General features: G+C 32.9%; 2 protein-coding genes across 2 annotated transcripts; one reads left to right on the forward strand and one right to left on the reverse strand.

Annotated features, from left to right (window-relative positions):
* Positions 1 to 329: 329 nt before the first annotated feature.
* Positions 330 to 3,337, forward strand: LOC106709717. The gene is made up of 3 exons (XM_014501570.2): positions 330 to 442; positions 815 to 881; positions 2,664 to 3,337. The coding sequence occupies exons 2-3, from the start codon at positions 815 to 817 to the stop codon at positions 3,317 to 3,319; spliced, it is 723 nt and encodes a 240-aa protein (XP_014357056.2). The 5' UTR covers positions 330 to 442; the 3' UTR covers positions 3,320 to 3,337.
* A 562-nt stretch (positions 3,338 to 3,899) lies between these two features.
* Positions 3,900 to 8,088, reverse strand: LOC106709709. The gene is made up of 4 exons (XM_045679997.1): positions 7,995 to 8,088; positions 5,416 to 5,558; positions 5,058 to 5,195; positions 3,900 to 4,719 (listed from the first exon to the last, which is right to left on the reverse strand). The coding sequence occupies exons 1-4, from the start codon at positions 7,995 to 7,997 to the stop codon at positions 4,539 to 4,541; spliced, it is 465 nt and encodes a 154-aa protein (XP_045535953.1). The 5' UTR covers positions 7,998 to 8,088; the 3' UTR covers positions 3,900 to 4,538.
* Positions 8,089 to 18,506: the final 10,418 nt, after the last annotated feature.

Below are 18,506 nucleotides of genomic sequence, written 5' to 3' on the forward strand. Positions count from 1 at the left end.
TCACGGTAGAATGTCCATACAATTCTATAGTCATACATACAAAAGAGATTGAGTACGCGAGAAAAAAAAACGAACGTAAAGACGAATTGATAACCTTTTGGTGATCGGGTAACAGTTTAAGGTTGAATTCTCCCAATTTTCATCCAAAACAGTACATTTGTTCGGTAGAATCTCAATGATTTTTAGCTTTCATATTACTCTCATTAACTCTCAGGTTCGTATAAAAAAAGATTACAATAGTAAATTAATTTAAATGACAAATGTTGCCGAATTAATATTAGCTTTAGAAAGGCTATATGAGTGCAAGTAATACAGACAGTAGCGGTGCGTGCGGGATTATATACGCTGTCTGTGATCTCAACAGCTTACTTTCATCCGGCGCTCACGTTGAGAGGACCTCGGTACTAAGGCGATATGTTCTTGGATTTCAAACTGTCTTAAGGTAAACTTAAAGGTTTTTAAATAAATTTAGGACCTAAATTTCAATTGGGTTAAGTTTTGAAATCGCTGTCAAAATGTCTTATATTACTTAATATTGTGATTTAAAAAAAAGTCTAGTTAATTTTTTTTCTGTATGGATTAGTTTTCACGTCGTTGACTATCGATTTTTAGAAAAGATTTTAAGCTTAGCGATCCCAATAATAGATTTTTAAAAAATAAAATAGTAATCCACTAAGATTTCTTATTATATTGCAATGTAAATATACCCAAAAGATATTTTGATGTAGAAAAAAATCTGCAATGTTTCATTATAACATCTAAATCTATTTGTGTAAAAAAACTACATAATTGTTAATTGTGAACCTATTTACAGATGATGTCAATGCTGTTGCTTGTTGTGTTACTGTGGGATGGCGCTCGCGGCGCTGGGATTAACGATGGTGAGTCGTGATTTTAAATAACTTGAACTATTATACTAGAAATTCAATAGTTTCTGCTGCGGTTTAATCGCATGATCTGAAGTGTAAATTGGGAAGAGTATAAGACGACTTGAAAGGAAAGTAGGATAAAATGGAAAATAATTATTGAGGCGATCTTTAGCCAATTACAATATAGAGCGAAGGATAATCACTAGAAGTGCAAAGAGCAGAATCACATAATTACAAGAGCGTAGTAACTATCACTGTTTATAGTTTTTAGTACCGGAGAAAATCAATGGAAGTTGGTGCTAATTTGCTTCCTAATAGTTGATGTTAAGCAGGATATAAAGCGCTAGTTAAGATCTTTGTATTAATTTATATAAAGCGCTAGTTAAGCGCTTTTATACTAGCCCTATTAATCGTAAAAATAGGATCTTTTCCAGGACCTTCCGAACTATCCGGTTGTCGCGAACGCACGCGAATTAGTTAGGTAAAAAACTAAGTATTTGAACTAGCAACATTTTTCTCCTGTTAACATTAGAATATTTTCATTATGGAGGGTAATGTTTTACTCACTTTGGCTGAATGTTATAAAACAAGGCAGACAGAGATTGCGATACGTATATTCAGAGTAGACAATTCGTGACTACAGTAACAGAGGTGTAGTTCACGACACCGGTCCTCCGCTTCGCATATCTACGTTACATAAAAAGTCCAATAATTTCACTCTTCTTATAGCATGTAAATGAGTTACTTTATAGCACGTATTATTTAATATTGTCAAGTAAAATTTTTCCTGCTATCAAGTAAATATTTGTTTAGGAAGTTCAGTATGAAAAGAGAAAGTTGGTTTTTTGTATACTTTTAAAATGTCACATAAGTAATGCAGTTATCATTATGCGATGATAGAATAAAACTAATGGATTGGTAAAAAGTAGCGAAGTTTATGCGATTGGAATTGGTTTAAGACGATGAGTCGACAACAGCGGTTTAGCGCAAATGATATTATTTGTCACATCCGTTACTAGGGTTGACGTTTGACACCAATTAAAATTGATGAAGCGTCCGGTAAATTGTTGAATTTTTTCTTCAAATCTGTATTTATTTTGTAGTATGCAAAATAAAACGAGATGCGAATTTAGGACAATGGTATAAGTAATCATCAGACGAAATGTAAAAATGGACATGATCCTTGTATTCTATCTTACTTTTTACTAATGTTATAAATGCGAAAGTTTAGATGGATGGATGGATGTTTGTTTGTAAGAAGGAATCTGCAGAACGGCTCAACTGATCATGATGGAATTTGGCATAGATGTAGAATATAGTTTGGAAAAACACATAAGCTACTAATTATGTTTTTTTTAATTTCGCGCGATCGGTGTTGCAGCTAGTAAATACGATAAAAAATCAATTATCACACTGTGTGTGGCAACCCTAATTAGAATATTACGAGTAATCGAAAGCGAAGACAAACAATTTTAGTGTCCACAGTTACACATTCATATCTGTAGCTTTCTCCCCACAAAGTAATGCCTCTGGAGAGTTTGTACAAACTTGTTTTATTTACATACATCTACGTTTGTGAACAAAACATTACGTAATACTGGTATCGATCTGATTTAATTGTGACATCTGAAAAAACTACATAAATAAATTTACATTATTTAACTTTCACATCTTTTTTTTTACATATCTGATAGGTGGACAATATTTTTTTGTTAATTTAACATTTTACATATGAATTTTGGTAACTTGAATGGTGGATCAATTTCTTATTTAATCTTTTTTCTTTTTTTATAGATCTTTCGAAGTACTGGGAGAAGGATTACAAGGAAGTTTTACATTTGTATGGGAAAACATCAGACAAAGATTTGTATGGAGAAAGTTTACCGCCTGCTGTGATATATAAGGCAGCGACTACTCAACGAAACGATATTGTTTTAGAGCATACAGGAAGTTACAAAGCTAGTGACATTGACCAATCCGGTTCAACATACTCTTATTTTGATCAAAAAAACTATAAACAAACAATAAAACCAGAACACAGTGTTAATTATTTCAGTTATTCTGAATCCAATGTAATAAAACAAAACACTGATCTGCAAAATAATAAATATTTAAACCAAACACCACAACGAGGAAATCAAAATATTGATCTTTCTTCCAAAATAAATCTGCAAAGTTTCCAGCCTTATTTTAACGGGTATGGAGAAAACGGTTACACGAATATACAAAATATTTTAAGCACAGAAAGGAATATTGGTGCTGGAGAAGTGATCGCAGAAGATAATAGAATATACCGTGATTTAGCTAGAAATAAAGTGAGACAGTACAAAGTGAACACATTTGACTCCCGAACAAAATGTCCGCCGGCAATTTGTAGGAAGATATCGAAAAATGCCAAAAGAATTTATTCAAGACCAGTTAAGAAGATTAAAAGAATAGTTGTATACTAATCTTCTTCGCTTTTCGAATCTTTTTATTTTATACTAAGTATTTATTTTTTATATAGTAGACTAGTATTTATAATATTAAATTCTTGCTGAGGGCTATTACTTTTTTTTTTTTTTCTTACGTAATAAATTTTAAATTTTTCTTAATTACCATTATCAGCCAGAATTCATCCACTGCTGGAGGTCTCCCCTATCGATTGCCACAACTTACTTCATCGAACTTATCTTCATCATCATCATCATCATCAGCTCACTATATGTCCCCACCGAGGGGCTCGGAGCCTACCCCAATTTAGGAGTGACTAGGCCATAGTCAACCACGCTGGCCAAGTGCGGGTTGGTTGACTTCACACATATCATTGAATTTCTTCTCAGATATGTGCAGGTTGCATCACGATGTTTTCCTTCACCGTAAGAACGTCGGATAAATGTATATATGTAAATCGAAAATCGAAAAACACATTGGTACATGGCGGGATTCGAACCCAGGACCTGCAGATTGCAAGTGAACTTATCTTGATTTTACTTAATCTTGAAAAATTGGTAAAACTTCGTTATATTGGATTATGAATTGAGAAATAAAAAAAATACTTAAGTAATTAATTTAATAAATAACATAAACTTACACTAATGCAACTTAAAGCTAATTATTTTCGGCATAATTTTACAAACTGAAAATTAAGGAAAACATTTTGTTGCATTATCACACGCGGCTTTGGTTTATTGTTTTGTATGCGCGACCGATAATTCCATTATTGTTCGACAACTTTCGTAATTTCTTGCAACTTCAACCCTAACTTGTTATTAACAAATATATTAAACCATAGTTTATCCTAAATTCAACTTTTTCTTATTATCTAGTAAATGAACACTATTATGCGTCCTCAGTGTTCAAATCTTAGATAATTTAAAACTTTCATTTGTCTATGACACATAATCTACAATTCGTAATAGTTTATGTACCATAGAGTTTTCGAATTTAGGATAAACTAGGTCCAAAGTCACAGCATGTCACTTTTTTAAAATTATTTTCATAAACGATTACAATCAAAATGAAAACCATGCCTAACTGCCACTCAGAATCATGTAAACCGTCGGTATAGGAATATTACTCATATTTAATTTACTTTAAGAGACTTCCTTAGAGACCATTTCATGATTCTGGGTGTGGTAGAAAAACAAATAGAACATTTTTATATCCCTGATTGGAATTAAGTCAGTTTTAGTATATAAAGTTAGGGTTGGTATCGCTCTGCTTGCCGCGCGACGCCACAGGATTGCTGAAGGCCCTGTTCTTGCTATCCTCTATGCTGTGTAGCAGGAAGGGCGGCGCGTTGGCTCTCCGCTGCTGTCTGTGGTCCAGCTCGCGCGTCAGCTCTTCTACGAACTGCCCGCCCGTCTGCCTGAAGGAAATCAAGGGCTTATAACATGTCCAGCACAGTCGTAAGTTGTCAAGTGATTCCGCAATTACATTTGCTCATTACCCTTGATGCCTATTGGACACTGATAAAAACACAGTCGACCAAATTCTTCCGGACTTTGCGAATCCCTTTAGGTAGAATCTAATTCGTTTCTAAATAATTATTACAAAACTGTATACGACATAGTTTCAAAGTTTTGTATTCGTAATCTGTGCTTAATGCGAACTTATGATGGTGTCTACATTCAGGACGTTGACTATACGTATTAAGATAAACTATAGTCTATGGTATGCAGTTGAGATATGTATTGCGATACGTACCGCTCTGCAGGGCGGCCGCTCTCTACGTCATCTTCAGCGCCCACATACATGGAGTACCCGCGTCGCGACAGCTCCTCATCAGGCACTAGCGATGGGTTGTTGAATGCGTAATTCTTATCGGGGTTCATCTTCAGCTTTCTGAAAAAAAAAAACAACTTAGTCTATTAGTTGGAATTGGCTTTTGCACGATCTCATCTAATGTTAAGTGAAGGTCTAAAGATGATACACGCTAGTTAAGTAAACTAGTATGTAAATATGATCTGAGTAGGGTAAGGGAAGGATTTGGTGCTCAGCTTTTTACGCATGAGTCACAGCTCTGTAACTACAAGACCTATAGTGTACATATAGCGCGACTCACTGGACCCTGAGACGACCGGTGGCCTGCATGTCAGCCAGCCTCTTGCGCAGACTGGCGACCTGCACGAACAGCACCACTACCAACAGCAGCAGCAACAGCCACGCCCCACCGAACACGCTTACTATTATTATTGTCTCTGTCTCCTGGAACACACACGAATTAAAATTTAACCTTTAGTATTCATCTCTATTGGTATGTTTCTATATTCTTCATGTCTGTAGTCAACAAAGAGAAACCTAGTTATATTTTATCTACATCACAAGTATACATAAGTGCATAAACAACACTCATATTAAGTAGTTTCAATGAGTCAGAAGTTGTATCATTAAACACACATTACTAGAGCAATTAAGAACACGTAATTTGTAGAGAATTTAGATTAATACAACTCCAGTAGCGATCTTCTACAGAGGGCAAGAATTGTAACTAGATCATCCATCATAGAATATGTCTTTCTCCTATTATCTCACTCGTGTAATGAAATTTGACAAGAACGTGACGCGCCCCTTTTTAATGTTAAATTCTCATCTACATTCAGATATTTCACTAATTAATTCTTTATACAAGATTCGATTTAGAAGACAGATTTAAAGCAGAAATAGGGTGTTCAGATGAACATGCTAAGATGTCAAGATGCTTAGTTTATTTACTAACGTTTTAAAGTTAACCCATTTATCTGGCGTTTAGTGTATACTAGAGCACGCAGCACTCAGCCGCGTCACCTGATAACACTCGATAAGCCGGCCCACATTTATCTCAAGAATTTTATAAAACCATTACTTGATCTGAATGTTTAACTCGCTGTTTATCCTAATGTGTCTATTGTTTCGAGGTTTATATGCAATGAAGTCACCAGTAAATTTATTGATGATTACTTCAAAGTAAGATTCAACAAATTTTTCAAAGGGTTGACGACCCCTGAAAACTTTAAACAACAATCAACAAAATAATTCCACTGCCAAATGATTTTTAGAGTATTTAAATAGATCGTCTTCTGTCTTATTCTTTTTGAATAAAAATAAAATATAACAACGAATTTTTCATGGAGTCGAGTCCTTTGTTAACAGTTTCAAGTGAAATTAACAACATAATAACGTCATTTATAGCTACTATTGAAAAGTTATAAATAATATTAAACGTATTTTTGGAAGTTATCATAAATAATTTATCTTTTCATAGAACTAATATCGGAATTCTTTCATTATCTGATAATATTTATTTTAAATCTACTCTAGGAGCTAAACGCTTAATTATTAGACGGTGTCGAACAACTAGGAGAATAATAACGATAGCAAATTCTTTAACACTATATCAACCAAATAAAACTCAGAGACTCATGGTAAGATAGTTATTACAGTATTTTAGATATAGTATATTTTGGTTATATTTTTTACTCAATTAAATTAACATTGTTTAACAGCTAAAGTTATTTTTAATGTGTTTAAGTATGGATTATACAAAGATACATAACATAAATATTCTGTTTAATTAAAAGAAAAACAGCATCAGTATCCGTAATCTTTCTAATCAAAACAATAGACATTGTAAAAATACACATCTATATTGTGATGGGTAAGCTTACTAATATTATAAATGCGAATGTTTAGATGGATGTTTGTTTGAAGGTATTTCCGAAAGGGCATAACGGATCTTGATGAAATTTGGTACAGATGAGGAACATAGTCTGGAAGATTACATAGGCTTCTTAAAAAGTTTTTTTTTTAAATTCCGCGCGAACGGTGTCGCTGGCGACAGCTGGTCTTAAATAGATAGCTTTTGTTAATATGTGTAACAAGGAAACATCACTAAAAAACAAAAACAATTCGTTTTCCAAGAAATTAAATTAGAAAAGCTGAAACTATATATAAACAAATGCATTTGGTATTTTGTCAGATGGATGAGAGTCCTAGGAAAAATATATTTAGTTTTTTATTCCGCCAGTTTTTTACTGACACTGGTTGTTAAGGGTTGTTGAGAGTTCTTATTTTTCAGACTTATGTATGTATTTATGTACATATATCGGTTTGTATGTATGTCAATTTAATTCTGAATTTCTGTATAAGTTACAAGTTACAATTAAACCAATTTTGACGAGTGAGTTGTTTGATCATAAAGTCGGTTGGGTTTTTCTTTTTTTAATGAACAAATAGCGTTTAACTACTAATAAGTAATTGCCGTTCTGCAGTACTGGCCATTTCAAATGAAAATTATTTTTGTTTGGCTAAGAATTCTAATTTCAAATTAAATTTATTTAAAAAAAATTAAGTTTAGTTTAGTTAGTTAGAAATAGAACAACGAATTGTGTTGAAAATTTGAAAGATCATACTAAAAGCCACGTAGCACAGTTAATATTTTTAATTGAATTTAAAAAAAACTAATTTATTGTTCACTTAAAAACTGAAATGTGTTTACACTCGACAAAACACTTTTGATAACAGTCGCTATATTGACGCATAAAAACTCGTTAATTAACGTTATCAGGCAACAAATTGTAGTTTTGTAAGTTAACGCAGTTTAAGAATTAATCGTTTTAATTAATTATTAAATAGATTTTTTAATAAAAAATATTGAAAACTAACCATTTTCAGGTGCGAGTTTCCATGACTGCGAGGTGCGGCGGATGACTGCCAAATGAGCGACTCTCCTGATATGTGTGATATAGATAAGACATCTCTTATCGCCACTGATAACAGTTGATTACGCGAACACCTTTATACAGCCGACATAATAGTGCTCTATAAGACGATTTACAAATACCACAAAAAAACTAATTTCTATAAAACTGTTTGGTTAGAATTTTACATATTTTTAAATTAAATATTAGATATTCATTCTTAGACTGTTTATTCCTTGAATTGTTTTGCAAATGACTATTTTCTTAGTTAATCTAATATATATGCTACGTATGTAATAAATATAAACAAAATTTATTTCCTCATAACAAGTAATAATTATGAAATATAATAATCCATAGTAATTGAAAATATTTATGATTAATATTATTTAAGACTAGCGGTCACCCGCGACTTCGTCAGCGCAGATATAAAAATAAAGTTGTCTATATAATATTAACTAATTAAGAACGGCTTAACTCATATGTGATCGTCCGGTGACGGCACCGACTAGTTTCGGACCCGTCGGGGGTCAGCCTAATATGCTCATTTGCATCAGCTACCTTCCCGTCCAAGTTCCGTCAAAATTGGTCTAACTGTTCCAGAGATTACACGGAACAAACGCGGCCTTGTGGATTGGTATACAGACGGACAGACAGAAAAAAATGTAGAAAACTGATATTTTGTTATTAGCTGCACAAATACATCATGAGTCCAATTTTTTTTCTATATGGCACTTTAATGTAAATAAATTAATATGTTTACATGACGAGAGACGCCTTCTCAACTTCATGAGTTGTTTTACAAGATGTTTGCGATTAAGTTTATTATTCTGAAGGCGCTGACAGTATCTAAATATAAAGTAAGTATAACATAGTATACTTTTAAAGGATAATAACGTATAGGCTAATCTTAGATTAAATATCTTTTAATTCTCTAAATCTTTTAGTACTCACAATTCTCATCGCTTTTAATTCTTGTACTGTAAGATATTAACACATTTTAACAACACGTATATATTCATATCACATTAATTAATATGATAAAATAAATAAAGTACCATTATTTTATCAGGCGTTTTAGTAGCAGTTAATTACAGTCACTTGTCTCGTCGGTTGTCAGTCAATAAACATAGGTTACCCGCATCTAATAGATATTTACTGTCTACCCTCGATTTAACATATTGTCACTATTACACTGTGCTTCAACTGTCAAAGTACAGAGAATATTTATAATCTATATTTTTCAGAGACAATGATATTGTACTGGTTTTCGCCAGTAAAATTAAAAAGCGTTTCTTTTCACGTCGTTGTGTAATGACATTAACTAATTTAATTAATTTTCAAGTTACAGGTTATGCTTCAAAATTATAATATTTTTAATAATCTGTTTGGAATTCGTATATACGTATTTTTTAATAACGTATATAACATACTAGCTGTGCCCGCGACTTCGTCCGCGTGAAATACTGTTTTCGTTAAGCATTTTTTTTAAGGATTATTATTTTACTTGACCGACGTGCTATGCGTTGATGTATGGATGTAGACATAGAGATAGGTGTGCCACGACCGCACCAAATGTAGGTGTTTGGTCTCTACCTATCCCTCTGGGTTACGGGCGTGAATTTAGTTGCTGTTGTTGAGGTATTTTATTTAAACTTATAAAAAATTACAACAAAACAAATGGAACTTACAAAATATTCATTTACTCTTATGCAAATTTTCATCCCCTATTCCCTTATTATATTGCAACATTAAGGGTAAAACTTTAAATGACGACCATAAAAATGACGATACGTCCATACAAATTTTTACCCTCTTATAAACCCTCTTTCACGATAAAAATTAATCTTTGTCCTTTCTCAGGCTCTAAGCTAAATATCAGTAAGTATAATAGTAAAACATATTAAACAAAATATTCATTAAAACCTCACATATTGCGAAACAAATTTTCATCCCCTATTGTTATTTAGCACCCTTACGGGTAAAATTTTTACAAAAATCGAAATTCTTACTTATTTATATCAAATTAGCACCATTAGAAAGAAGTTTCAAGCTTCTTACTGTAAAAATGACGATACTTCCATACAAATTACCACCCCCACATTCAACCCCTTACAACCCTTTTTTCGCGTTAAAAAGTAGTCTTTGTTCTTTCTCGGGCTCTAGACTAAATATCAGTAACGGTAACTGCAAAACATATTAAATAAAACATTCACCTAAACCTCACATATTCCCAAACAAATTTTCATCCCCTATTGTTATTTAGCACCCTTCAGGGTAAAATTTTTACAGAAATTGAATTTCATATTTATTTATATCAAATTAGCAGCCTTAGACAGAAGTTTCATGCTTCTAACTGTAAAAATGACGATACTTCGATACAAATCACCACCCCTACTTTCAAACCCTTACAACCCTTTTTTCGCGTTTAAAAATAGACTATGTTCTTTCTGAGGCCCTAGACTAAATATTGGTAAGGGTAACAGCAAAACATACTAAACAAAACATTCACCAAAGTCTAAAATATTCCCAAACAAAATTTCATCCCCTATAGTTATTTAGCACCCTTGAGGGTAACATTTTTACAAAAATTTAATTTCATATTTATTTCTATCAAATTAGCAGCCTTAGACAGAAGTTTCATGCTTCTAACTGTAAAAATGACGATACTTCCATACAAATTACCACCCCCACTTTCAACCCCTTACAACCCTGTTTTCGCGTTCAAAAGTAGCCTATGTTCATTCTGAGGCTCTAGAATATCTGTGTACCAAATTTCATTTAAATCGGTTCAGTAAACAATAGTAGGCGACACTTCCATACAAACTTTCACCCCCACTTTCAACCCCTTACAACCCCTTTTTCGCGTTAAAATATAGCCTATGTCCATCCTCAGGCTCTAGACTATCTGTGTACCAAATTTCATTTAAAACGGTTCAGTAGTTTTGGCGTGAAAGCGAGACAGACAGACAGACAGAGTTACTTTCGCATTTATAATATTAGTAAGGATTGCAATTAATATAACGAAATGAAACATAATATTCAAGTAACAGAATAATACTCCGCATAATGATATTACGAGTTACAGTACCATTTATAATGTTACTAGAATTTGCCCGCGACTCCGTCCGCGCAGAATTAAAAAGGCAATCTCATAAATAGCCTATGTGTTCTTCCAGACTATGTTCTAAATCTGTGATAAATTTCATTAAGATCCGTTCAGTCGTTCCGGAGATAACTACAAACAAACATACATACATCTAAACTTTCTCGTTTATAATATTAGTAAGATAATCTTCGTAAACATAAAGTGTTACCTTTGTTATTGGATTGAAATAACCTATGAAGGAAATATTAACATAGCTTATTAAATAGCTTATTATGATAATAACCACTATTATTAATAGTACGTGAGAAAGTATTAGAATAATTGCATCCGCCTTCTTATATGTGTTGTTTTTCACACCTGACTAACAACCGAACCCAATAATCTATCTCTATCCATTGTAGATTATGCAAGGTATTTTAAATCAACATTTTTGATTCATTCCCTTGAAATTAAACTGATCAAACGACGAAATAACAATCGAAGAACTACTTAAAATACCATTTGTGTACACCATACATCTAATATATAAAATTTCCATGTCACAATGTCAGTTACCGTACTCCGTACCGATTTTTACCAAATTTTATATTCAGTAGGTCTGAGAATCGGCTACTATCTATTTTTCATACACTTATTAAGTTTTTTTAATTGCGCGCGGACGGAGTCGTGACAGCTAGTAATAAGTAAAATAAAGTTCGGATCGATCTTAAGTATCGATTATTGGTTTCGGCTGTTTTATATTAGTTCAAAGTTCATTAATTGTTGTTATTATAACAATAAATCTCAGTAACAAAAGACGTCAGCTACAAGGATAATTTCCGTATAGACAACTGATGCTGTTGTTACTCTGTTAAAACTGTCTACAATGTAATTAATTTGCATTTTTAAATATTGACCTTTACAAAGTTATCTCAAAGGAATTTATATTTAAAATAAAGTTCTTTATGATTGAAAATATCAAATATATCTGTTAGATAATTATAAAATCTTTAATAAACTATTTTGATAGACAAATGATGTATTTAATAATGTATTGCACTAGAAAAAAGAATCGAACTTTGATATTATTGACGCAAAGGAATTTATGTTTGGTTACCGCAAGGGCGCAGTTTGGGTCCACAATAGATGTTCGTGAATATTTAGGTCAAGATGGTACTCGTCAAATCAAATTCTTTTTCATTGCGGGGTCAGATGATATACAATACAGCATCATTATATCAAACTATTAATTTAATTATTTCTATAAGTATAATTGTAGTTATTGTGCTTTTTCACCTTGTTTTGAAATTTAGATTATATGATTTCATTCACTTCATAGTTATTTCAATTCGTATACAATTTGAATGTTCAATGAAATATCTCTCAAAGCTTTTATACGGAACTAGAATTCATTATAACTTGTCCTATCAATATTCAAATGATATCTAGTATCTATGGTATTTTGGTGCGTGACTCACGTACAGTCCGATATAGTTATCTGACCCGGTGGGCATAAGTGAAACTAAATTATAATAGGTCATTAGTACAGGCCAGTATAATAGGACTATAATATGTCATTAAAGGTTCCATGGGCGTCGGATCAAATAATTTTTGGCAGTCCGTTGCTCGTTTGCTCCCATCTCCTATAAAAAAAATGTAATTTCAAAAATTACCACTATTTTGTTGTCAGACTTTATGTTGTGTTTCATTTTATATGTTTGCGTAGATTTTACATATCTTTTGAATGTAGATGGCTACATATAGAAAGACGGAAAAAAGTATGGATGGATTGTTTGAAAGAGGATACACGTAAGGGACATCGGATATGACGACTGATAGAGATGTATGGAAGAGTAGTAGATGCTGTGGCGATCCCTCATTGGGAAAAGGACAGTTTGATGACGTAGGTTTTACATATTCTGGGACAGAACTAACCTCTATAAGATAGCCTCTCTGAGCGGGCCAGTTTAATTTGCCAGACTATTGCACTCTGCAGTGGCGAATAAAGGTGTGTCAGGGTTCAAATGTCACAGACAAGAACTGACTTCAATGACCGACCTTGTTGACTACACCACCATGCCTTTACAATATCGTTAATCCAAAATCGTTATAATCAAATTAAAAGAATTACGGAAGTGTTTCAATGTAGTTTTTTTTGTATATCACAGTAATTGGCCATTTAAAATTCTAGTTTTAATTTGAGTTGCTTTATAAAACGTAGTTTAAGACAATAAAACAGGAAAATAATCTGTGCAGGTTAGTTTTTTTGGCACACTAAGGGAAGATCTTAGGTCTAAATACATATATTTACTAGCCGTTGCCCGCGAATCCGTCCGCGCGCAGTTAAAAAAAAAAAACTAAATGGGGGGTTATGAAAAATAGATGTTGGCCGATTCTCAGACCTACTGAATATGCTCACAAAATTTCATGAGAATCGGTCAAGCCGTTTCGGAGGAGTACGGGAACGAAAACTGTGACACGAGAATTTTATATATTAGATATTGCAGTTACTTCACAATTAACTCTTATGTTTCGCAAAAGCCAACCATTTTTATACAGTTCTATTAGCAACATTGTTTTGGTTTCGTTAAAAATGAAAAGAAAATCACCAATGAATTTTAATTTTTTTAGAGGACATGAATCATAAACATTTGGTCTATCTTGCGTAAGATAAAACTGTTCACGAAACATGTTTAATTGTGGCATCGTACGAATAGTGTCTAATGCGTCTTTTGTTTAATGGAGCCTCTGATGAGATCACGTTAATGCGATCTCTTGCAATTGTAAGGCTGGAGACACAATGGGTGGAGTAAGTAAAAGAGTTTATAACTAAACGACACACTATTCACATCATTATATTTAACTTTATAATTTTTATTACAATTACAGTTTTTTTTGTTTTATTTCGTCATGGATTAGCAGTGTTGTCGTAATATAATTTAAGTGATCAGTTATTAAACAATGGATGGATTAGTTAATTTAATTTGAGAATTTGATAGAACAATTAAATTAACTATTTTGTTTATTTTCTGTAAGGGGAGAGTCTTTGTTTTCTATATTATAATTCGTGTTATAGTTTGATTTTAATTTGATTATTAAAATTATATCTATGTATGCGTTTCTCCGATTGTGCCCCACGCCTTATACAATGCACACTTTGAGATGATCTGAGACACGCGAGAAAAGCGTGACTAATTCAGTTCAAACTTTGCAAACGTATAATTATTGTAGTTTGTTGGTCAACTCTTATGGTATAATTTCTTGATTTCGATCACGACGAATTCTTAGTACATCATACATTTTTATTATCTAAACGTGACGTTTTTTTAGATCCATTAGTCGCCGGTTCTGTGTAGTTATTCTGACTGATAAACAACATAAGTTATAGTTACTTTGCTTCCGACTGTTTTACTCTACAAGGACTTTGCACACATCATGTACTTTATCCTTACTAAAATTATAAATGCTAAAAGATTAGATGGATGGATGTTTATTTGAAGTAATCTCCGGAACGGTTGAACGGATCTTGATGAAATTTGGCACAGATTTAGAACATAGCTTGGAACAAAGGCTATTTATTAAGATTTTTTTTTTTAAATTCCGCACGGACTGCGTCGCGGCCGACAACTAGTAGCTTATATTTATCCTAAAAGTAACCAAGTCGAAACAATTGTTTCTTCTGCTTACTTTATTTAGTCAGATAAGCTTAATAGCTTATTTTATAGTTAATATACTTAGATGACACGCATATCAAACATGTATATAAATTACTTCATTATTTTGCTGCATGTCTTGTTGTGGAGACTACATTTTAATATAATTTTTACATCAGGTTTTCCTCTGTCACTTACGGAGTTTATTGAAGCTCGACGAGAAAAAATAAATTTAAACTCATCTATGCTACCTTGTTAAATTATATTTTTTTATGAATTTTGTTACCATTTTAAATCTTTCTTTTGGTATTCGATGACAGGGACATCTATCGAGTGAATATGTTAATTTATTTTTGCTTTGTTAAATGCTTAATTTGCTTCACTAATGAAATAGATGCGAGTATCGTGAGTACATATTGGTAAGATATTATCTGGCGCTGTGAAAGTCGGCCACAAACACTGATTATTGCCTTGTAACAAATGTTATCGGTCGTTGCTGGCATCTGATTCCCACGCCTGCATCATCAATGTCTAAAATATTATGACATTCACTGCAAAATAACTATATAGTGATGATGTACCAGCTTGCCTAGCAGACCTTACCTTATTAGATTCATAATTTTACATTGTACCTTGCAGTTAGTATTTATTTCAACACCATCAGTCTGTGTCAGTCCACTGCCGAACATAGACCTTTCTCAATTCCATTCATAGTCTGCGAGAGTTTGCCTTTCCGTTCACTAAAATCTATTCTTGCTTCTTTAAACGTTTAGCCTTATTATTAAGTTATTCTGTGACAGTAGCCGTAAAAAACATGTCAAAATGACCGTATATTACACCGAGCGAGCAGGATGCATCAGTACGCTCGCACGCGGCGTTTAGCTTTAATTATTATTTGCGTAATTCTTTAGTCTCTAAAAACTGGTACGGTGTGATACACATTGACCATTTACTTGGCAGAATCAAAATAAAGTCAAAAGATCAGGCGTTGACAATCTTTGAATTACGAATAGAAAGTGGATCACAGCATAAGGTTAAAATTAGGAATAGGGTCAATAAGAAACCGCCATTCGCAACTGCCTTTTTTGCTGCCCTTGTAATTTTGAATAACTTTATGGACTAATGTTCCGTAGAATAATAATTACATGTAATAATTAATTTATTTTTGACGTGTGAAATGTGTATGTGATATTTAAGTCACAGGATATGCTCAATTACAACATCTGTTATAGATTAACATGACGCATGACTTACAAATTGCAGTGTGTCATGAGAACACATGATTAACAAAGATAATTCCGATCAGGTGATGCCAAATATTTAGATGACTAATGAACGAAGGGGTTTTTCAAATATGGAACAGGTGACTAAAATTTAATTTTACTGCAAAATATTTTACTACTTATCTCATCAATACTTAAGGAGGAAAAAAACATCTAAATTTATACAGAAAACAGTCTTCCTCACAACTTTTTATAATAGAAATTTTGACCTTATAGGATACGGTTATTTATAACAATCATCGTTCTTAAAATTGACACAAGTAATTTACCATGAAGTAGTATGTTTAAATGTAGGCTTAACGCGAATTAATTTGGTACAAAGGTCACTGTCGATTCCTAATTCGTACAACCCGTCCACTTTGGTAGCGGCGAGCCTTGACCGGGAACTGAACCCGGGCTTTGTTGTTACAACCATTGTTATAACAGATGAAAAAACCTTGAAGGGAGATCTTTTAGAAAAAGTAGTAATTTGCAATAGCAAAAAAAACTAACAATCACTGGATTAATTGAAAATCAAAATTTACAAATTAACAACCATGACATTGACCGACTTGTTTACGAACGCAGGGATTACGACCAATGAAGACGTCTATTAATGACAGATAAACAAGCAGTTACATCGGCCGCTTCTGGCCACAGCAAACAGAGCGCTGCTGAAACAAAGCCTTTGCCAATATCCTCCAAATCTGGTAGAACAATTAGAGAGTTGCACAACTCACTCCGCGACCGTCGACCGCACAATGGACACCAATTTAATTGCCTTTTGTTTATTCGGAACATATTGTTAAACTTATCTAACGGAACTCGAATGTCCATCAAAGTTTTTGTCAAAATTTTCTGTACTAGATTTCAAAACCACAATATCTTGGAATATAAATATCAAAGACACATTAAGAAATCTTAATACGAATAGCGAATAATTAGAACATATTCGCTTTCTTTTTTTCTCTTGAGATTCTATAAATCCCATGGTAGAAGAACGTTTAAAATATATTTTTTGGTTTTATATTTTTCGTATAACATTCGTTGTTAATAATATATGTTTTTATATTTTATATAATAATTTATACATATAGGTAAGGCAAATAAATTAGACATAAAAAATATATTTTTTTACTGGCAATATTAAATGAGAATTTTAAAATTAAACGGAATTGTTAATTACTGGATTCTTTAAAACAATTAATAAAAAAGGAAACGATGCCGTTTTTAATTAAATTGGTTACCGACATTTAGTTTCGATTAAAAAAATCACTCAGCTCGTATGTTGTGGACGAAGTGTACAATTCGCTACTGAAGAAAATGACTAGTGTTTCAAATATATTTTAAATGACCGACTAGAAATAAATTGAAATCGCAAAACTAACTATAATGTGAACAAACCATAGTGAGAATATGTACGTTGCTACTTGTTATAAAAGGATTTCGGCATAAAATAATTCGTCTAGAGATAGACTTTACTCATAGAATTTTAAATACATTCTGACGTTAGCTAGCGCACTCAGTAACTGATTAAGTTTAAGATATACATGTATATATTATGTTTTTAGAGATTCCACATGAATGATGACTAATTTTACAAATAAATTGGAATTGCAAATAACCGGTTTTAACGAAACGTGAACGTTTTATTTTATTGACGAAATCTTAAGAAACGAACAAACTTGACAAATATCCTGGTAACTTATGACTAGATTCGATTATATTTTTTTAGCACAATTAAAGAAAATTCTTTTGTGGTCTGTGTTTTTACGAGGGTCACACTGAAAGTTCTTAGAAAATCAAAAACTGAGCAAACTAGCAAGTTGTTATTTATATTATATCTTTTCAGAATATTACTGTTAACATTAATACATCGCTGCATTCGATAGAACCACCGAGAAACCACTTTGCCCAATCGTCCTTAGGGGTCTCTTCGATGGCCTTCTGGAACGCACCCACTGGTTGTTTGGCGTCCATAAAATTTTTTCCTCGAAGTTTTCTTTTATTTTCGGGAATAAATAAATATAGCAAGGTGCGAGGTCGGGGCTAAATGGCGGGTGACCAAGCAATTCCACGTCTGACGACGCCAAATAGTCGATCGTTCGCCCGCAGGTGTGCGAACAGGCGTTATCGTGATGAAGGAGGATCCTACATCAAGGTCGTTTTTCTCGATCTTTTTCCAAGACAAGTGGCAAACATTTGTTAGTATACCACTCTGCAGTAAGTAACTTTTAATCTTCTAAAACAATTGTCGCATAATGACCGGTCCTTCCGAAGAATGAGGCCACCATCTTTTTTCCTACACTTCGACCTTTCTTCAATTTAGTTGGCAACTCCTTGGAAGGAAACACCTCCTGAGCAGATTGTCTCTTGGTTTCCGGATCATAGCAATAAATCCAGCTTTCGTCACCCGTAAGCATGTCGAACACAGCTTTTGAGTCACCTCCGTTAAATATTTGTATCATTTCATG

Source organism: Papilio machaon, chromosome 11 (genome assembly GCF_912999745.1).
Source record: "Papilio machaon chromosome 11, ilPapMach1.1, whole genome shotgun sequence".
Classification (NCBI taxonomy): domain Eukaryota; kingdom Metazoa; phylum Arthropoda; class Insecta; order Lepidoptera; family Papilionidae; genus Papilio; species Papilio machaon.